Below are 22,050 nucleotides of genomic sequence, written 5' to 3'. Positions count from 1 at the left end.
GGCTAGGTCATTGTTTTATGACGTTGAAGCCTAATTTAATATACTTGGCAATGCTTCTATTCAATCAAATTTGTCTGGGTGGAATGACACCTTTTTCTGTTGTATGGCAAACTTTTTTGTATAAGGCAGGAACGCTATCAGCGTATCCTCGTGATTGGAGAGAGCGTTTGTTATTGGCGGTGACGCAAGAAACCTACCTCCCCGCCCCTTCCCTTCTGTTGTGCGGTGCATCTGTCTGCGCGATTCTCTAGCCACCGTATCGACTTCAGTGTTTATTTGGTTGTCATGGCGGACGGACGTGGAGAACTACCGCCTCAGCCGCCGCTTCACCTATCCCTACCACCGGCCAGCAAGCGCCCTTGCTTGCGACCTGCTCCTCGTGGACCGGGTCCGGGGCCTGGGCCGGGATATTCGAACTCTCGTCTTCGCTGTCCGGAATCTCTTTTGGACTGTGCTGCTAAGGCCGTAGCGGAGAAATGGGCCTTCGAAAGGGTGGAGGAACGCTTCGAGCGGATCCCGGAGCCAGTTCAGCGCCGCATTGTATACTGGTCATTCCCGAGGAACGAAAGGGAAATTTGTATGTATTCGTCGTTTCAGTGCCGTGTTGCTGGTGAAGAGGGTCCAGCCGTGGGCTCAAACGCTTCCGTTGGGTCTGGGGCTGTCCCTGGAGGGGTTACAACCACAACAGGCAACACGGGGGCAGGGAGCACCGGAGATGGGCTCCCTTTCCGCCGGGGGATCCGGCTTTTGGAGACTGGTTGTGTGGAAAATGTCTTACAAGTCGGTAAGTGGAACGTTGGCTACAAGACTTTTATCGCACTTTTGCGGACCCCTTCTCTTTAAACTGTTCCTTCGCATGAAGTTAATACGGAGCGCTAAGGACTGAAACCCTACGCAATTAAGAAGTGAACGCATAACCCTATAAAATCTCGATTTAAACATATGCCGTTATTATTTTCTAAGCCTACAGCATACAGCTATTAAAACCGTATTTGAATATTGACAAATAGCCTATAGGTTATTATAACGGAAGTGCTTCTAAAGCTTAATGGGGCTCCTGGATATTTTAAAATTAAAGGGCTTTCGGTGGAGTTTAGTCAATGTTTGAAGCATTGCGTCCTTTAATTTCGTGACACTTTGCCCACAGTTTACGAATAGCCTACGATTACTCTATGAGTAATTAGCCTAGGCTACACCTTAACGTTTGCTTTGCATTCCCATCGTATGAATTGATCACTCTAATCCAGCACAGGCTGCTCGCGATTGTGACACATTTCGGTGCGGAGAGAATGGGCTAATGTTAATTCCCCAGCTCGAGGGAAGAAAAAAGCAGACGTGGTGGTCAAACTAGACCGTTAATAATGCTGCATTGGTATTTTACCTCGTGTCGGTCTGAAGTTGTTTGTGAAAGCTTGAAAGTGTTTCTTGAAAGAAGGCATGCATTGGATGTCAACTGTTGGATCTCGTATTAGTTAAACCCACTGTAATCCGCTGATTCAAGTCCTATAGCTGATCTTTTGTTTATTTGCTGGTAGGATAAGACAAAGGATCCCTGTCCCCTATTTTAAATTGAATATAGAATCATGTGATGGCGCACATCATTCCGAGTTGTTTTAAGTGCACTTGTTTTGCTAGGGTTATTTTCGATTAAATTCTATTTGAGCCATCAATCTGTTTTTGGGTCGACCTCGCGGACACAATAGCTTTCCAGTTCAGATGATCCGTCTCGGTGTTCCAATTCGATCACGGTAGAATAGACTATTGGTTTTCATCAAACAAAGGAATATCCCCTATCTTATACATAATCTCTAAAACTTATTTACGGCATGAACAGTATACATGTTCTTGTGCCTTTTTGTCCGGAAAGAGACATTTTTATTTTTTATTTTATGGATATAGAAATAGACGCAATGCATTTCGCCGGAAGAACCCTTAGGCGACCATTCACATTGTAGCTTATTGTAAATTGCATGTTTTATTATAAACGATTTATTGTCGGATGTCTGATCTGTACATTTTGTTTTGTGAGTAACAAAACTAAAGGAAAACTAGGAAACCTAGGCTACATTCTCTGTGCGTATTTCTCAGCGGAAGTTGTCGCTTTTCTTCCCACTGGTCTTTGGAAGCAGCATGGTCACCTAGAGGCAAGGTTGTTGTTTAAGCTCTAGTGCGATATTATTTTATCAAATATAGCTAGGCTATCATTTGGACGTAGCACAGAACAACTTAAGGTTTTACCCCCCCCCCCTCCTCTCTTAAAATAACGTTCTCGGGAAACCACCAAATCCCCAATAACCTGAGGTGTTAAGGGCACAGGGAAGGTAAACTCACGCCCATACAACTTATTGAGTAAGGAGGCCTTGACTCATTTGATTCTATTCCATTCCACAAAGATCCTCTGTGTTCCTTTTTTAACAGGGTCTGGGTTAGTGGAAACATGATAACTTGGCTCTAATAAAGTAACGTAGGCACTGATTTGGCAGGTTTGAAAGACCTCCTTCATGAGAGAAACCACTCCCCACTGTCCATATTAGTCAGTTCCTTTCAGTCATTTTTTACTTTAAGAAATCTGATTTGATAATTGATTGGTGAAATGTCCTCTTCAATGACCTTTAGTTGGTTACACAAGGAAAATAACTTTATTTACTTTAACCTTGCATATACGCGTGTGTTAAAGAGAACCCAAACCCAATTATGTTGTATTATGAGAATATATTTGCAAACAGGTTTTGCTTGTTTTTAAGCTATCACACAAAGCTGAAAATCCCTAAGTAGTGGACTGGAGACTGAACGCTCCCAACACCACAGTGATCGCTCGACTAGTGGTCCATCATGTAAAGCGATTGTACTAGTTGCTGGCCTCAGTGATGGTACAGAGGACACCAGCCTCGAGCATCTCCATTTGGGTTAAATGTGGTTGTCCTGGCCTGGGTAGAAATTGGTGGCTCTGGCATGAACTGCGTTGTGTCTCATTGCACTATGAAGGAGTTGGAGCTTAACCGGCCTCTCTTCGGACATTTTTCCTTCCTATCAGCAGAAACTAAAGCCTCACACTGAATCAGAGGAGACTGTTGCTTGCTCCTTCCACATGGCCTCATGTCTGGCCTCCTCTTGCTTTTGACTGCGAGTAAAGGACACCACAACAAAGGGCCAGAAACCCCTAACTCAGCATGAGCCGAGTTCACAGGGGTTCATATGCAAATCCTCAGTGGACCCAAGCTAGGGAGGTTAGTAATGTCACATTAAGACACAACTGAATGGATGACTTTTTAAGTGGGCCTCCATCATCATAGAAACATGTCCCCCATCCCCAGTATCTCCTGGCTGTTTAATGTAAATCCATATGTGTGCACTGCAGGTGCTGCTGTTATGGACTGGGTGTTGTAGTTTTTAATTAGAATGATTAATTCTGCAGTTCACTTCACCCCCCACCCCGCTCTCCTCCTAATGCACCCCCCCCCCATCCCTCAGTCTTATAAAGTCCTTGGAGAGATGGCCTGGGCTTTGAGTCAGGCTGGAGGATTATTGGGTCATGCTTTGTTAGCCAGCTGTAGAAAAACCCCCTTACTCTCAGGAAAAGGGGAGGAGAGGTGTTATATGTGTGTGTGTGTGTGTGTGTGTGTATTGGGGGCGGGGATTGTTAAAAGTGCAGCACCCTCCTAATAGCACAAAGCTTAAATGGCTTCCTTTTATGAAGGCTGTGCTCCTCTGTACTGGCTGGGGAGAGGAGGCAAAAGTTTCTGTGGGCTCCAGCTTTAGGGAGTCAGCCGTAAGATGATGAGAGTTGTGAGTCGCTGTCTTCAGCATGCAGTGACGTGATTCCCTCTCTCTCGGCTTGGTTTAAAACCACCATGATTCACAGAGGGTCTTTTAAAAGTTCACCACTCATCCCCAGTCAGAGACTGCTCCCATTCAGGATTGTAGATCTTAGGTTTTACATTTTTGGTGTTAAAGGGGTTGCTTTAGAGTTTAGACCCTATCAAAATGTGTGTGTGTGTGGGCATGTGCTTGGGATGTGTCCCTTGTTTTTGGCTGAAGACTATTTTTTCATTTTACAAGGTCCTTCCCACTGGATATTTTTATTCGTTTATTTATTTTACTTACAAAATACTATTAACATTTTTTCCAAGTGTTCTAATTTTGGGCTGAATTACAATCTGCCCCTTAGGCGCCACTGTCTGGGGTGGTCTTGTAATTCTATACATTTGGCTGGCTGAGGGAAAATGTAGGCAGCTCTGCATTTGTGAATTACAGGCTAAGAGAATAACTTAATTTAGTAATAGCTTCTGTGACCCCTCCCCACACACCACCATCACACAATGAAGACTTATTTTTGTTGTCAACCTTGCCCTTTTCCCTCAGTGTCATACAATTCTAGATTCCCACCAGAGAGGATTCTAAGCAAAAAAAACACATATATTATTGAGTAAGGGGTGATTCATTGCTTGTTTAATCTGGACATATTTAATGGCTTTGTGTCTGTGATTTTAAGCTCTTTGTGTGCTTTGAGTGGTGATGCTGTTTTGCTCTTTCTAATCGGGACACATCTCATTCAGTACCGTACAAGCACGACAAGGGACCACTAATTCTGGGCCTTCCCTCATCACCCAGACAGACAATATTTAATCAAGGTAATTAATTCTGTGCCTGCGAGTCTCAAAAGAAAATCAGTACAATTCCTTCTTCAGGATTGTTAGCGCTCTTTAGTTTTTGAAGGACACATTTAGAGTAATATTTCAAGTCTTTATAAAAATGAATTTCAAAATGGGGGAGGGGTTATGGCTACATAGAAAATAACTTTTGGTACATGTATGTTTTCAATATGGTGTTTTGCCTTATGGTAGACATCTTGTCTTTACTCAAAATAAAGGTGTCAAAATGATGTATAAAAATTAGATGGTACTTTTTGATAACAGTCCATTTAATTGACCACATCATGGCTCATTGTCCAGATGCTTTTGCCTCATGCCTCTCCTTTGGCTTCCATAACAGCAGTATGATTTTCCATTGTTGGGACTGGCTTGCTCCCAAACGCAGAGAAATCAATGGCAAGCTTGCCCCCCCCCCCCCCTACCCCCACAAACACACATCTTTCCCCTCTCCCTCTATACTGCAGGGTGGTCTGATACCCTCTGATTGAGTTTATCAGCAATTTGCTTCTCTGAGCGGCAGCCTCAGCCTGCTTGTTTGTTTCCTTTAGTGCACCGTGGCTTTTTCAAGGCCAGCGAGTTCACTCCCCTCTCTTGTCCCTCGTCCTGGCCCGCACCCCCGCGTCACCTCTCTGAGGGCAAGGTTCCTCTCCCGGCAATGCCGGCCTCCCACGTGCTGCTCGGGCCTCTCTCCCACTGCCATGTGCATCGCTCTCCCCTCCCACAGCCAACTTCCCAACACCTAAACATTGCAGCTGCTCGTGGCAGTGGCGTCCAGAGAGCTGACCACTCACCGAGCAGCTAAGTACACAGCTGATCTGTGGTCATACACATTGCAGGAGGAAGAGGTTGACCATGTGAGTGTGTGCATGTGCATGTGCATGTGTTTGCGTGCGTGTGCACATGTGTGTGTGTGAGAGACTTTGATACCTTTGAAGTAAACCCTGAGGGACTCTGTTTGATGTGTGGAGTTGTATGTCCAGGTTTGTATATGACAAGTGAGTGTTTGTGTGTGTGTTTGTGTGTGTTTTCTGGCTTGTGCAGGGGCCGAGGTCTGCCTCACTCCTCCTCTTTGTGTTTAGGCGCTGGCTACCCTTGCTGTGGGGTGTCATTGTCAGAGGTGCAGGGCTCGTTGAGCTGCCAGCCTTGAGAGAGCTGGCTCCCAGACAGGCCTAATGGACCTCATTTGGCTGTAATTGCCTGACAAATGCAAAAGAATTCCAGAGGAAACCGAAAAGGGGAGCGAAAACGAGGCAAGGCAAATCAGCCAAGCGGGCACATAGGAGGGGAGGGGAGGGGACACTCAGTCTGTCAGTCAGTCAGTCAGTCAGTGAGGTAAGTTTGAAATGAATAGAGTCACATAGTATATGACAAGGGTTTTGTGTCCTAGACAGTGTGAGAGAGAGAGTTGTGAGGGTGGGGGGAAACTAGGAAGAAAAGCATATCCTCTCCTACATGGAGCTGCAGCTTTCTGTGGGAACTAGTCATGCTGGGGACATTGCGCTTAACTGGAGGCTGTGGAGGAAACTCTGGCATCTGTATGCGGTCAGTCACCCACACCCAGCTCCTTTCATCCAGCTGAATTTGTGCACAGGGAAGCTTTTTTGTGTGGCCATTTCACATGGAAACTTAATTTCCCCCAGTCTGGACTACAGGGGAAGGATAATGTGTCATGGAGGTTGGGGTCAAATATCCTGCCAGAAGGCGAGAGAAAGAAGCCAGGCTCAATGGCAGTTAACGTGTTGTTAAACTCCCCCTTATGCAAATATCACATGGGAGCTCTTCCTCCTCTTTAAAGCCATTACTGTGGGTCCATGTGCCCTTTTCACTCATGCGAGACCGTTCATTTATTGGCTGTGTATTCCCCTTTTCCCGTGCTTCATTTGTGCCCTCATCATGTTATAAGAATATCATGAAAAAATCAAGTTATCTGATGTGATGAAAGGTTTTTATTTAATTGTGTTGACTTCAAAGCCAGTTTCACTGTTTAAATATCGAGTGTTGAATAACTACATGTGTCATATGTGTGCTTCATATGTGTCCTCCCCACATTACACTACATACGAGTTTCATTGATTAGCTCCAGAAGTAGAGCTTTTAAAATCAAAATGTTATTCTCACTTTTGTCCATGCAACAACACAGGCCACACAGCGAAATAGTTCTTTGGACAAACATCTAGTGTGGCTATGAAATAACAAATACACATACATGTACATCAGAGCTGTAACGTTAGTATGCTGTAGCATAACTCCTTGGCTACTTATGAAAATCTTTTCCTGAGATGTGAATGATTGGCCTAGTTTTAAAGATGAGTCAGTTAGAATGAGTGAAAGAATGACCCAAGAGAGAGCGCGATAGGCTAACCTGTGGTGTAGAGCTGACCTTTGAACCCTTTAAATTGGATTTGCACCCAGATGGCAGTAGCTGTCTTATGAATATTTAAACAGTTGTATGTTGGTTCTAGTTGCCTTGCTAATTGACATGTAAAGGACAGGGTTCAAAGGCTTCGTCTGATTCAATTATAGGAGGTCATTAATTGGAAATGGGGCGTCTTTCTGGGCAAAACCTGTGAGCAAGACACTTTCTCATTCAGGGAATGGTGTCAATCTAACTTGCAAGACTATTGTTTAACACAGGCACAAAGACTTACATTACACAAACACACACACACACTGAATTACTCTCAAACATGGGGTGAGGGCTTCTGTTTTATTTCTGCTAAATTCACTCAAGAGTTGACATTTATATTTTAAAGGCTACATCTCAAACTAAAATGCCTGCATCTATTTTTTAGTCGGGAGCTTCTGAAACAATCACACTGTCAAAACAGTCGTGTGTGTTGTTTGCCTCAAAACGGAGCCTCAGCACTGACAGCTCCGTGTTTGTGTATTGGGCCCTCCAGACGCCATTATCACACGTATGACGGTGCTAATGCACGCTGTGTGTTTCTCATGGCTCTTGTGGAGGATATGTCCGTTTACACCTTCCTTTTCACAGCTTTCCCACTCTCACGTCCCGTGTGGGTGGAGTGAGTGGCTCTGTCATGCTTAGCATGCGGCAGTCAGGCTCGGCTGCCCTGAATAAACACCCATCTCCACACGCAGTTAAATACACATCAGGAGCAACCTCAGCCAGCCTCCCTGGCCTCAGCGCCAGGGCGTCGGGGCTCTGAGAAAGGTAGCCGGAACAGGAGCTAGTGGGCTTTTAATTTAGGCCTGGAGCCCCTGAAGAACGCGCTCATGGCAGCCGGGTATGAGGTTTCAGCCGGCAGCCTCAAATTCAGAGGGGCCAAAGCTATCATTAAGACTTATACATTTAGTGCTGTCTGTTCAGAGCCAGTGATTTGAGCCTACTTTTTTTTTTTTTTTGCTGAGCTCTAGTTGGAGGCTTTGAATACGCAGTTCTGTCCTTACTTTGAACACTTGTGAGACACGACCAGAGAGAATGTTTAGGAGATTAGCAATCTGCTAGCTATGCTAATGCTTTGGTCTTGCCATCAAGAAAAATCGTGTTCTCCAGAATAGAGTGCTTATATTACCAGAAATGATCGGAGTGGTCATATAAATAAAACATTCTTGCGGGCTGTCTTTGAGTAAAGGAAAAGCCTGTGCTCGCTCAGTTTAAGAAAAGGTAGCCTAATGTGGAATTTCTGTTGTTTTTCCCTGTTGTCTTGCCTGCTGTTTTACTAGTACAAAATCAGCTTTAGAAACCAGCCAGTCTTGAGTATAAAGGCACTACAAAAGAAAGGGATTTTTTTAGTGTTTTCCCCTTTGATTGGCTCTGCTGGTTGTTGGCCTGGTGCAAATAGCTTTCCTTTGTAATGCAAATATACAAAAAATAATAGTGTTCATAATGTATGATTGAACATGGCCCTTACAGATGGGAACATCTCCCAATTCTGGTACATTAAGCCCCCTCTATGAAATAGCCCTCCCCACCCCCACCCTACATCGCCTCTCTATGTCAGTCATTAGTACCATGTGGAGGAAAAAAAGAGCGATTGGCACACTGAATAATGTAAGCTCACCTAATGAGCTAGCCTCCTAGAGCTAAGCTAGCATTGAAACTAGCGTAGAATGACAAGGAATGCTTCTTACTTAATGTTGGATATTTGTGGCATTAAATATTGAAAGCCCTTCCTAGTCTAGTCTTTGCTCTAGTGCTATAAGCATTGAAGGCTTGCTTTTCAGACCACCTCTGTGGAATAGGTGAGCAATCTCTATTTCTTTCTCTCTCTCTCTCTCTCTCTCTCTCTGTCTCTCTCTGTGTCTCATAGCCATTCCCTCTCTTTTGCCCAACGGCTCCCTTTTTCAATATTGCCTAATGACTGGCCTGGGTTTCCCTGCAGTGGCTGCTCTGATATGGCCCATTAGGCACTTGCCTTTCTGACAGCTGAAGGAACAGATGACTGCAGGAGAAAGGGTTGGAGGAGGAGGAGGAGGAGAGAGAGAGAGGCTGTTTGTGTGATGGTGTTGGATTGGGGGTTGGGGTTGGGGCAAGTGAACTAAAAGCCAAATATGAAAGGCAAAGTAATCCAACCCGTCAAGTCCGGTCTCCAAACACACACTTGTGGGCATGAACCCACACGCACACATACACACACACACCCACGCACACACACACACAGACTATGAGCGTGTTTGAGGTCTCATTAGTCTTGTAGACCTTGCTGACTGTGGGGCTGACAGGGGTACACGTCAGAGCAGCAGTAGACAGGCAAACATGCATCGAGGGGGGTGCCCCCTGGCCCCCACCCACCCACTGCACCCCCTATTCCACTCCATGCCCCTCCCCTTTCCCCCAAACACACCCCTCCACATGATTAATGTGGGCAAGAGCCGCAGGGCTGCGTCTGGGACCCCCTACCCCTCATACTACGCACGCACACACACACACACACACACGCGCACACACACACGCACACACGGCTTAAACCCCTGCATTCCAGCTCTACCCCTCCTTAAATTCCTGTTTTTGTTTTTAATTATTGTACTTCTAAAGAAGGAACGCGAAGAGCCAGCCCGCAGGAGCTGTGAGGGCTCTGTGTGAACCAGGAATTTGACTCTCAGCTCCGTTCAGCAAAACCTACAGCTCAGTTCACATAATGGGGTTTTGAGCTCCGCCGGACCCCCAAATGTGCTGCTCTGCACATAATGGGTCTGGTAAGCAAAATGTCAGCACAGGCAGTCTGCAGCCCTGTGGCAAAAACACCTTCACCTTTCAAGAACTCTCGTCTTCTCCAGCATTTTTTTCTTTAACAAAAAAAAAAGAAAAGCAAACGTCAAGGAGCTTAGGGCCAGGTGATGATTTGTGTCTCTCTCTCTCTCTCTGTCACACACACACACACACACCTGAGTCGTGGCTGGCCCAAGCACACAAAAGTCATGTGTGGTGCAGCGTGGAGAACAACACACTGAATAGCCGGGGACTCTCCAGGGCCCAGGGAGAGTATGGACAGGGGGGACAGGGAGAGAATGCGTGCTGTTGAATGGCTGATTGTGGCTCCTGTCATGCTGTAATAGGATCAGGGTGAACCTCCAGCCCCGGAGCAGTGCAGGCGGAAGGGGGCAGGACGGGCCAGCTATTGTTGGGCTTGCAGGGGGAGCGGAGCCCCCCAGCAGGAGAAAGCCACCGGAGGCCTCAGACACACACACACACACACACACACACACCAACATGGGAGGGAGTGGTTATCTGAGGCCCATCAAGGTCCCTAGAGCAAACAGAGGGCAGCTCTACTACCAGGAGGGAAGAAACAGAGAAACAGTGATCTTTTTATCAGCAGGCCACCTGTTCAAGGTTTGACTGATTACAGTGTAACTGTAAGTTACAGATAGGCCACATGTCAATCAGGCTTAGAGTGAGGGCAGCTCACCTGTAATGAAAACATAGTTGTAGGCTTAATGGTGTTAGGATTTTAATATTAAAGTGTGTGTGTGTGTGTGTGTGTGTGTGTGTGTGTGTGTGTGTGTGTGTGTGTGTGTGTGTGTGTGTGTGTGAGGTTAATAAAATACTCTCAAGGGGAATTTCCCATGGTTTGTCCAAGGGCACACATGCGACCCCCACAGGAGTGCCCCCCCCCATCCCATCCCTCTGCCCCCAAAGCCCTGATCAGGCTCCCCCTCTCCTTCCTACTCGCACTTGATTTTAAATTCAAATTTTCAGAGTTTAATTTCTCCTCTGTTGGCTGTGAACACTAAGCACTTTTTCTGCTGCGGCAGCAAGATGAGCCTGTGTGGCGTCTGAAAGGATAAATCAGTATTGAACGTGCTCAGCCTTATCTGTGGAATACAAGACATACACCCAGCAACAATGGCTTTGAAGCACAACAGATGAAAGCCACAATTAAATAGTAGGCCTATCTGATCTCTCTCTCCCTTTCTCTGTCTCCTTCTCTGTCTCTCTCACTGGAAAAAAGAAACTTTTTCACTTTTCACATAATGGGGTTTGTCTTTGCTTAATAAGTTGGTGCTCTTAGGGTAGGAGATTAGTCACATTTTCTGTAGAGGGCAAATGCTATGTCTCGTATGCAAATTGAAGTGAGTTTCTGTACATCTTTTGTTACTCTTAAGCAAATGTAGTGAAAAGGACCTTGATGGCTTCAGATTGCGTTGACTATTTACCTGCATACTGATTAGCTGCACAGTAGCTCACACAAACACTACACCAGCTCTGACTGACTATTTTCTCTTTCTGCCTCATAGTGTTGCTGTAACACCATACAGATATTCTGGCTTTTGTTTGCCCCCCCTCTCCCCCCCTCCTCCTTCTCCTCCTCCCACCCCCAAGACATCCAATCTGGATGTTGCTGCATTGAAGAAGAGCCAGGTACACAATTTATTTTCATCAGCAGTAAATGGTGGACCATTGTGACCGTGACAGGAAAGCACAAAGGGCCGCTAATGAAAGGCAATGGCTGCAGTCCGCTCCTCATCACTGCCAGCTAGCGAGCCACCCAGCCCTGAAAACAGGTGTCCACTCGCTCACACAACCCACCCGCCCGGCCGGCCGGCTCGCGCAGGCTTCATTTAGAGAGTGATTTAAGGGAATATTCATGACCCAGCCACCTTTCATCCGGCCCTCTTCTCTACTGTTTTTTCATCTGTTCATTTTGCGGTAGGAGTGGGAGGAGTGTAAAGAGGATCAGAGAGAGAGAGAGAGAGAGAGAGATGGGGGTGAAGAGGAAGGGTATGGAGGGAGAACTGTGGAGGGAAGAGAGAGAGAAGAGAACGTCAGCAGGGTAAATCAGTGCATGATTGAAGAGGCCTTTCTGGGATAATTCAGTTTGATTGGAGTCTCAGTCTCTCATTACCATTCCCGGCCCAACAGGGAGACGGCCCTTAATCACGCTCATCTGGCCGCTCACGCCGCCGCCGCCGCCACCGCCACCGCGGCTCTCCTCTCCTTCTTCTCACTCTGCCACTCTCAGGGCTCTGCCTCAGGAGCACTAACATGGACACACCATAGCCAGAGACCATGAACGAGAGAACAGGGGAAGACACAGCGTAGATAGCGCTGTTAGATGAGAGTATAGAGAGTCATGAAGAAACTCAAACTGGTATCAGCCTGGATAGGTTTAGAGCAAAAATCTGCTGGCCACTGGTCACTTGCTCTTGACCAATGTGGAGAAAATTATTGCAGAGCTTTGGCCTTCAGGATTTGCTTGTACTGAGTTGATGTTTCACTTGAGCGGTGACATAACCCTGGCGGCTCATGTTTACAGATAGGAGCTCTTTGGTGCTGTGCTCAGGGGCATGCAGAGGTAGTTCCACCAGTCGGCAGGTATTGTGGCTCGTAATGGTGGTTCAACATTCGGCCGCTCAGTCCGCGGCCACCGGGGCGGAAGTGTGGTCAAAGACCACGCTTGGCTCACCTGAGTCTCCCTGTGCTTGTGTAAATTGTGGTGGGTTGTGGTCATCCTGTGTCCCATGTGAATAGAGCATGCGAACACTGTTTATCTCTCAGTACTATCGTGAAAGGAAGTGGTCTACCTATCAACAGAGCCTATCTGTCTGGCTTTTTGTGAAGCTATGGTAAGATTCCATCAGGCAGCTTTTTCACAGATGAATGTGAGCGGGCTCTCACAATGCCGTTTGAGAATGGAGGTCGTGACGTGCTTTGAAAGCTGGAAAAGTCAGACCTCTATACTTATCCCACAGAAAAGCTCTATGCTGGGAACCCCCTAAGGGAGGTCAGTCATTCCAGGCTACAGGGCTTTGTGGAGTGCTGGACCATGTCATCAGGTCCTTGCCGTGCCCTGTCCACAGACAGGAACAGAAAGGACTTGGAATGCATGAAAGTTAAGCAGCTCTAAACTCACCTTGTCTCTCTACAGTGGGGGTGGGGTATTTCCACTTCCTTGATAAAGGAGAATGGCCCTTTTGGTCACCTTGTGCGTGATCATGGGGAATCTTTCACCTGGAGACTTGTAGTTACTGTTTTATTATTAGACTGTTCTTTTTACTCCTAAAGAATAGAGGCCTATATATATATATAAAGCCAAGGGAAGTAATGTATCTTTCCTTTCTCTAACTTCCTTAGTCTGTCTATTAACTCACAATATGATGCTCATGCATCTCCTGTTACATCACTGGACACATGTCTGGCATTCGCCATTTTGGGGCTTTCCTTCCTTTCTTCTCCCCCCTCCTCTCTCTCTCTCTCTCTCTCTCTCTCTCTCTCTCTCTCTCTTCCCTTCTCTGTGTCTGTCTGTCTCTTGTCCTCCCTCCCTCAGGTGCTAGAGCCTCTTCTGGCGCTGTCCAATTCAAATGGTCCACATGTGTCATAAACACACCCTGTCTTTGAAGTAAATAGATCTCCACAATGGAAGTCTGCCTCTCAATTTCCCCAGCTGAAAACCTAGAAGCCTCTTTGTGTTGCAGGCAGGCTTTATGCCTGAAACTTCAAAGCCTGCTGTCTAGTCTCGGCCGAGGAGGATTGGATTGCTATTATAGGCCTCAACTGAAAGTGGTTTAAAATGTAATAATGGATAGGCAACTCTTGGCCAACTTGAAGAGTGGAACGCTTTGACTGTTTTTATTGTCATTGTCTGGGACTGATTTGGATTCTCCCCTCGTGTGTGTGTGTGTGTGTGTGTGTGTGTGTGTGAGTGAGAGGCTGCATTTCACATCTCCACACATGGTTAAATCGAGTTCAGGATGTGGGTTTTTTGTAAGTGAACAAATATGTTTCTCTATGAACCATTAGCCTTATTCTGAGATTTATGGTTTTCATTAGATTGTGCTCTTTGGGGGGGAGCCCTCAGTTATGGTGAGTCTTAACTCTTACAAGTCTGAGAACATACTCTGAGTGTTTCAAAGTATGACTACTTAAAAAATAAACGCTCATCCTAAAATGGTACCGGACAGTTCTGTTGGTGTGTCTTTGGCTGGCGTAGATGGATGCTTCTCCGCTTGTTTGCCGTTTTGTTGATGAATGAGTCCTCCATTCTCAGCTCCATTAGTGACAATAGGATTGCCAGGGCCCTCATCTCTCCTCAAACCCCACAATTAATATCCCTTCACCCAATAGGATTGCCAGGGCCCCCATCTCTCCTCACACCCCACAATTAATATCCCTCCACTCTCGGCCTCCATGCAGGCCTGCATTATTAATGAGGCCTCTCCCAATTAAGATGGATGAGGCTGCTCTTGAGGGTATTTGTTCAGGTAAGATCTCTGCTTAGCATATCTGATGGATCTGCCTTGCGTGCACTACACTGATTAAAACCTTCCCACATCCCTGGGGCAACTTTAAAGGGGAAAACTGCACATATTACACCCTTGCACATGGCTAAGATGTGGATGCGAGGTGCCACTACCCATGTCTGACCCCCCCCCCCCCCCACACACACAGACACACACACACACACACAACTCCCACCCACGCTGGCTCCCTTCTGTCGAAGCTAACTGGCTTTTCATTAATTCATTTATTATTAGGCCCCTATGTAACGGGATTAGCCTCCTGCACACTGAAGATGCACAGTGCTGAGCGAAGCCAAGTGAAGCTCCTGGAGACAATGGGCGAGTGGTGTGGGGATTTGAGATTGGGGGGGGGTGACGAAATGAGGCCAGGCAAGGAGGCTCAAAAGCTGGCTTGGGCTCACGGAGGGATGGGGGAAGGAGGAGGAGAGGGGGGGGAGGGCGGGGCTCTAGGACTTCCTTGCAGCGCTGCCGTCCAGATGGGATCTGGGTTGTTAAGGAGGGAGAGGAACAGAGCCTGCTGCCTTCGTCTTCCTCTGTCTTTCACGAGATGCGTCGTGAGGCCCTGTCCTCACCCTCATCCACGTGCTCGTTGGCTTCCGACAGAGTCGCAAACCGCTCGTGATGATGGGTCAGGTCAGTGAGTGCGAGCACCGTGCGAACGCGCCGCCCGATGCGCTATATTTGGGCATGGCCGGGGGAGCCGCCTCGCTCTGTGAACTGGATGTTTCCGGGCCTTCAGAAAGGTGCCGCAACGCAAGTGTATGCTCAAGGACACAACACGCAGCGCCGCCAATGAAGATTCATGTTCACGATCAGGGGGTCCAGAGTCCATTGGGGTGGTCATTACTCAAGCCCTGTCCAGAAAGAGACCGATAGAGACTACTGATCTGTGGGGTGCACCAGAGCAGAGCTTTACACTTTGTTCCTCTCGCATAAAATGGTTTAACAGCTAGCCCAATGGGCCCCAGCCAGTGTGTTGGTAGATCCGTGTGCGTCTTTGCAGTGTTTTTTTTTTTTTTTATTGTTTTGTTGGCTGTGGCCCAATGTGAGTGAATGAGTGAACAACAGCATCCCTTATCTGGGCCCCTAGTACTGTGTAACTGAGTCATGTGGGGGATAACTCTTTAACTGTTCTGTTTAGTTGTATAGTGCTGCAGTGGAGGGAATTCTCTTTTGAATGTTATTATATGTCCACATAGCACCCGTGACCATGAATAATGTTGATACTTTGGCACTATTGTGGCATTTTTGAGTGTTTGGGTGTGGTTTAGTTTTGATCCCCAGGGGTTGTGCAACACTCCAAATGTATAGGTTAGCTTGAGATGGAAGCCTTCAAGACAGAGATAATTCCACTTCAATGGAATTCCCTCAGGGCAGTCAGGAACACTGTTAAAATGGCAGTTGAAGCTATTTGCTTATCTTCCTCCGTATGAGAGAGGATTTGACTATGCAGGAACACCTCAAGTCAGATAAAGTTGTGTGTATGTGCACAACCCAACAGTTAGATCTCTGTCTCTCACTCTCTCTCCCTCCATTGATCACGTTAGTTTGACTGCTCTCTCTCCCTGCTCCCACTCTCCTCACCTTTCCGGACGTTTCTCTCCCTGATTCTCCCTTCTGTCTTTGCCGCTCGCTCTGCTCCTGGTGTTCTGTAGATGGAGCGCTCTCGTCGGCTCTACCCCAAGCCTCTAGAGAAGGCCGGCTTGCACCTTCAGCTCCTCTGTAATAATTGAATTGCCCTCACTCTTGGAAACAAGTCAGACTAGCTGGCCACCTCTCCTCCCTTCTCCTACACTTCTCCTTTTCTCTCTGCTCTCTTTCTTTTTTCACACTTTTTCCCCCTCGGTCACCCCCCTGCACCCCTGTATTGTAATACTGGATCTTGGCCCAGTGCCCAGTCTTCTCCATTGATGTCTTCCTCCCTCCCTCTCTCCCTCCCTCTCTGTGTCTGTGAAGTCCACACACTTCTCCCTCTGTTGCTGTGGTAAGGGAGGCAGCGGGCCCATGGAATTCAAGTATGCATTCCATTGGACAGACACCCCTCCTCCTTGCATAGGCCATGTCCCTCTCTTGCTCACACACACACACACACACACGCGCGCGCACACACACACACACACACACACACACACACACACACACACATACACAGTGTCTGTGTGCCATGCCAGTTGTGTGTAAGTCATTATGTTTGGCACGTGGCCCTGGGTAGGGGGGTGTCCAACCATCCTGCTCCCTGCCTGACTGTTGAGCCTTGGCACTCAATTTCCTCTGTCTCAAGATCCGTGCTTCAAACTAACTCTCCCTCCCTCCCTCCCTCCCTCTGTACTCTATCTCTCCCTCCCTCCCTCTGTACTCTCTCTCTTCCTCCCTCTCTCACTCCCTCCCTCTGTACTCTCTCTTTTCTCATCCTCTTTTTTGCTGTCCAGTGAACGGATGAGACTTTTCTGCACTTTGGCATCACATTAAAAGATGAACATTCTTCGTTCATTGTTTTTTTACATCCTTTTCTTTTCCTTTTAATTTCATTCCAGACTTCCACATGCAGCTACAGCCTTGTGCTTCTTTTTTCTCTTTCCGTGAAACTAACCCCCCTCTTTCTGTGTAGTAGTTTCTGTAGAGAGAGAGAGAGAGAGAGAGAGAGAGAGAGAGAGAATTTGAGAGAGAGAGAGAGAGATCTAATCCAGTCCGCTGTATGTCTGTGATCTTCCGTTTCACAGAGTTCTCACCCTGCCTCCACATGATCCATCTCGGGCCGAATCAGTTTTTAGCCGGCACCTGCTGGCTGTTCTTCACCGAATCAATATCAGTTGCTATTCTCAGTGCCTCCTTCTTCGGTTTACCTGTATAGCCGATCTCTCACCGGCTCTCAGAACTAGCCAGACCTACGTCACATAACCTAAGCCCTGCTGATGCCTCCAGCTTTTAGCTGTGTGTGTGTGTGTGTGTGTGTGTGTGTGTGTGTGTGCGCGCGCTCGCGCGCGCTTGGGTCTGCTCTTCTCATATACTGTAACCTCAGACCCTGTGAGTTGGTCGGGGACGGTGGACATTTCTGAGTAGGGCGTGCATGTCTCCAGTCTCACAGCGTTTGGCTTCTCTTGCAGGAGGGAGATGTGTTTCTTAGGAGGTGTGTGTGTGTGTGTGTGTGTGTGTGTTTGTCTAGTAAGTGGCGTCTGTATGGATGTGGTTCTTCACTCACTCACTCACTCACTCAGTGTGGGGAGAGCTGGCCAGACAAATTCTCACCAGACCTCTGCTTGTCTCTTCTTATGCTTTATTCCATATTCCCTTCATAGGCACACACCCACCTCCACCTCCACACCCACCTCCACACCCACCTCCACCTCCACACCCACCTCCACACCCACACCCACCTCCACACCCACCTCCACACCCACCTCCACCTCCACACCCACCTCCACACCCACACCCACCTCCACACCCACACCCACACCCACACCCACCTCCACCTCCACACCCACACCCACATCCACACCCACCTCCACACCCACCTCCACCTCCACACCCACCTCCACCTCCACACCCACCTCCACACCACACCCACCTCCACACCCACCTCCACACCCACACCCACACCCACCTCCACCTCCACACCCACCTCCACCTCCACACCCACACCCACCTCCACACCCACCTCCACACCCACCTCCACACCCACACCCACACCCACCTCCACACCCACACCCACACCCAGGCCTCTGCCCTCTCTTCTGGGTCAGGCCTTGTTTTGCACTAGTTTGAGTTTCTCCCCATTTCTTATTCTCTCTCTCTCTCTCTCTCTCTCTCTCTCTCTCTCTCTCCCCCCTGAGTACTCTATCTCTCCATTGTGCTACCAGTGGAGGTGGGCTTCAGCCCCATAGGCCTGCCACGTGGTGTGTGTCAGAGCCATCGCTGCTGTGGGTACTGCTGCCAACAGGAGTCGGGTGCAGCTGGCACAGGCATGGTGTGGGGGATGGTGTGTGTGTGTGTTTTCTTTTCTAGCACACTGTATTCACAGACAGTTCCCCTTCTTTTTAGTGTGTGCTGTCATTGCCCCACATCTTTCCAATGACCTTGATGTAGAGAAAGAGAAAGGAGGAATGATGCACCCATTGTGTGTGTGTGTGTGTGTGTGTGTGTGTGTGTGTGTGTGTGTGTGTGTGTGTGTGTGTGTGTGTGTGTGTGTGTGTGTGTGTGTGTGTGTGTGTGTGTGTGTGTGTGTGTGTGTGTGTGTGTGTGTGGTGTGTGTGTGTGTGTGTGCTGTAGACACACCTCATTATTACCATTGTGCTGCTGTTGCACTTTAGGTGTTGTCAGGTCTGTTGCCATGAACTTTGATCCAGGTTTTCCACCATTTTTTTGCATTACTCTTCATTGCAAAAGATGAAAGACACAGAATTAAACGGAACTTTCCGTTTCATTTATGTGATAAGCACCTCCGTTGGGTTTAGGCTTTTTCTTTGCTATCTTAAAGGAGCTTCATTATGCGAAAACTCTGTGCTTGGAGCTGGTTGGCCGCTGCCTCGTCGGCCGGCGATTCCCCTCAGGTGGCCTTCTCCATCAGGGTTGGGGGCCATGCCATGAATATTCATACGGCTTTCCAGTGCTACCGGGGGCATTTCTTAAATGTGCATAATTTTCTTTTTAAGTGCCGTCACTGATGACCTTTTCTCCTCACTCCAGAAGTCCACAAGAGAAGGACCGTACTTAGCAATCAAGCTGCCTTTGTGAGACAGGCCAAGACAGTGGAAAACCTCCTCCAAAGCCGGGAGCCAAAGGCCATTTCAAAAGCACTTCTATCAATATCAGCCCTTTGGAGAGGGTTCGGCCTCTTGCACCAGGCTGTATGGAAGTGTGTGTGTGTGTGCGTGTGTGCGCTTGAATGACATGAAGAGAAAGAAAGTACAGTTTCCATGCAGCTAAGCGATAAGTCTTTCCACACAAGAGGTGCTTTGCATCCACGGCCCCATGTGTGCCTGGTCTATACGTGTATGTGTGGCACTATAGCTTCCGTCATTGTTGCTCAAGCCTCTGCTTCTCTCCTCAGCCCTGCTCTATCCCTCCATTGTCTTCTGTGTTGGCTCTGTCAATACAAGCAGCTAGCCGTGATGAGTGCTGAATGCACACACACACACACATCCCCCTCTGCGTCTCTGTACTAACACCCCAATGACACACACAGTCTCTGTCTGCCACCAACCACCAACCACTGGACGTGTTCTGATGCGTTGCCTCCCTTCTCTTCTGAACACCCTCTGTTTCCCTCAGGTGTTTCTGGAAAATGGTGGTGGAAAGAACACCTTTTTTTTTTTTAAAAAATGGAATTTTTAATTTTTAATCATTTATGTATTTTATCTCTCGTTTGAGGGTGTTTTCTTCTTTGGCCAGTTTTATTGTTTTTCTTGCATCAACAGTGCCTTTTTCTTTAGTCCGCCTTGATTCTTTGAATGAATGGAAAAAAAGACTATTGAGTTTGCTGGCCTTGTGTGTCCCTCTCAGCATGCCGTAGAGTGGTTGTCATTGGTGAACTGCTCTTTTGAGAGCTTCAGGGCCATTTGGATGAATGGTAGTCTGGGAGTGGGCCTTTTCTTCCCAGAGCCCTGCTAAAGTGCATTGTGTTGTATTGTTTACTGAGCATTTCCTATTATTCTGTATGCAAGCTCATGTGTCAACACGGGGCTCAGTGCATCCACAGTTTTAGCTTGTTTTTTTTATCTCTTATTTCAAGGATTACAAAAAACTTTATTTTTTGCTAAGACTTATCAGTCCTTCCAGATGCATTTACCTAGCTTAGCTTTTACTGTTGTCTTTGTACATGACCGATGAAGCCAGCGAAGTGTTCTGTTGAAAGAGGGGCTTAGTTAGTGTGTGTGTGTGTGTGTGTGTGTGTGTCCAGTGTTCACCTCATCATGAAATGGCTGTATTGAGCGTTAAGGACTATGCTTGTCGACCATCTGCACAGAAACATTCAGGCAGCATTGTTTTCCTTGCTCTGGGTTTGCTTTCTGCTACTTAGCAGGACAGAGAGATAAAGATAGAGAGTAAGGAAAAGAGAGAGAGAGCGCGAGAGAGAGAGAGCAAGGCTGAATTCATGCAGGAGAAACGCTTCGTTGATTATTACTCTCCTGTGTTGCTGTGCTCTGCTGGGTAGGTTTTGCATGCAGGATCAGGTTATATTTAATTTGTGGGAGGGGCACCAGCTATTCAAAGCATGTCATGACAGCAGAGAGCCTCGCTGCCTGCCCTATACAGAAATCAGCACTCCGCTTCACCCCTGGTCCCCGGTATGCTGTTGCTCATTTATGCTTCAGCCCTGTCACTGCTGGTGCCAGCCCACCTACCACCACCCTTGCTCTGGCTGTGTCCCATCTCCTCTGTGCCCCCCCCCCCCCTCTCTCTCTCTCGTGCTCTCGCTCTCTCTCTCTGTCCCTCTCCCCCTGGCTTCTTCCAGCAGCGGCGGTGGCGGCGGTCACTCCGGCCCCTGCCTCCAAGCTGACGCCTACTAACTGCTGTTCACTCTTTGTGGGCAACAATAGCCAGGCCAGGGCCCTGCCTGAGGCCTAGACAGCCGCACTGGAGAACAAAGGGGGCCTGTGAACGGCCAGCCCAGTGGGCAGCCAGAGAGAGAGAGGGGGTGGGGGGGTTGGAGGGAGAGAGATAGAGAGGGAGAAGCAAAGCAGGTCAGGCTAAGATTAAGGCACTGGAGAGGGGGTTAGCCTAGCAGCTGAAGCTAGGCTAATGGGTATGGGCCAGTGGCAATAGCACAGTCCATGGATGAGGTGTTTGGGTTGGGATGGATGAGGTGCTTGGGTCGGGTGGGGGTAGGGGTGGAAGCGAGTGCTAAGACAATGGAGGAGTATTTTTGGAATAGGAGGTGTAATGATGCGGTGTGTGTGTTTGGGGGGGGGGGGGTGGCATTGTTAAGACAGAAGGAGGAGGAGTGGAGGTAATTAGAGATGCCACCATTGGCGCTTCATCTGATTTGCGTCTCCCTCGCGCACCTTCAGGCCTTTTCTCTTCATCATCATGCATGCAAGACTGGAGCTGAGTGTGTGTGTGTGTTGGCTTGGGCCTTTTGTGCTCACCACCCCCCACCCCACCCCATTATGGGCTGTTTTATTGTTCTAGTCCATATGCCATGCCTGGTTTGATAGGCATTTGAAGGGGGAAAATCATTGGGAGCTGCATGGGCTGAAGGTGCTGCAGATCAGATTGGCTGTTGTTAGCCTAGCATCTTGGCTGGAGATGAGAAGACAATGAGGAGTTTACAGTTTCCATGGTGTGGAGGAGGAAATGGCAGGGAGGCAACACGACCAGGAGCAGCCGCAGAGCACATATTGACTTTTCTTAACCTTGTGCCAGTGTGTTTCAAGTACACAGGCTAGTTTGTTTGAGTTTTCTTTTTTTTTTTCTCTATCTACTTTCTTTCTTTCTTTCTTTCTTTGAAAAGCCAGGGCAAAACAGAGATAGAGCGCCTACTAGCTCAAAGGAATAGCTGAGTGTTGGTACGCTCCACAGATGAAGTGGTAGCTGCAGATCTGTCATGCACAAGTTCAAATGGAAAAGTGTCCCCATCTGGGTAAGACCAAGTCTGTCTCTCTCATGCTAGTCCCTCCCTCCCTCTCTCTCCCCCTCTTCCTCCCTCTCTCCCTCTATTCCAGTCTTCACACGCTGATTGAGCTTTGTTTCGTTT

General features: G+C 47.8%; 1 protein-coding gene across 1 annotated transcript in view; it reads left to right on the top strand.

Moving 5' to 3' along the window:
- The first annotated feature begins 285 nt into the window (after positions 1 to 285).
- The window catches only part of zswim5 (zinc finger, SWIM-type containing 5), a 46,382-nt gene continuing 24,617 nt past the window's right edge, over positions 286 to 22,050 (top strand). The window contains exon 1 of the mRNA XM_076294903.1: positions 286 to 784. Within this exon, the coding sequence (XP_076151018.1) occupies positions 286 to 784 (499 nt within the window). The remainder of the gene's footprint in view (positions 785 to 22,050) is intronic.

The sequence above is a fragment of the Alosa pseudoharengus genome, unplaced genomic scaffold (genome assembly GCF_046254945.1).
Source record: "Alosa pseudoharengus isolate Yale_2024_CS ecotype anadromous, Long Island Sound unplaced genomic scaffold, YU_APseudo_1.1 YU_APseudo_1.1_scf_2, whole genome shotgun sequence".
NCBI lineage: Eukaryota > Metazoa > Chordata > Actinopteri > Clupeiformes > Clupeidae > Alosa > Alosa pseudoharengus.
This window is presented reverse-complemented; position numbering and strand designations above follow the sequence as displayed.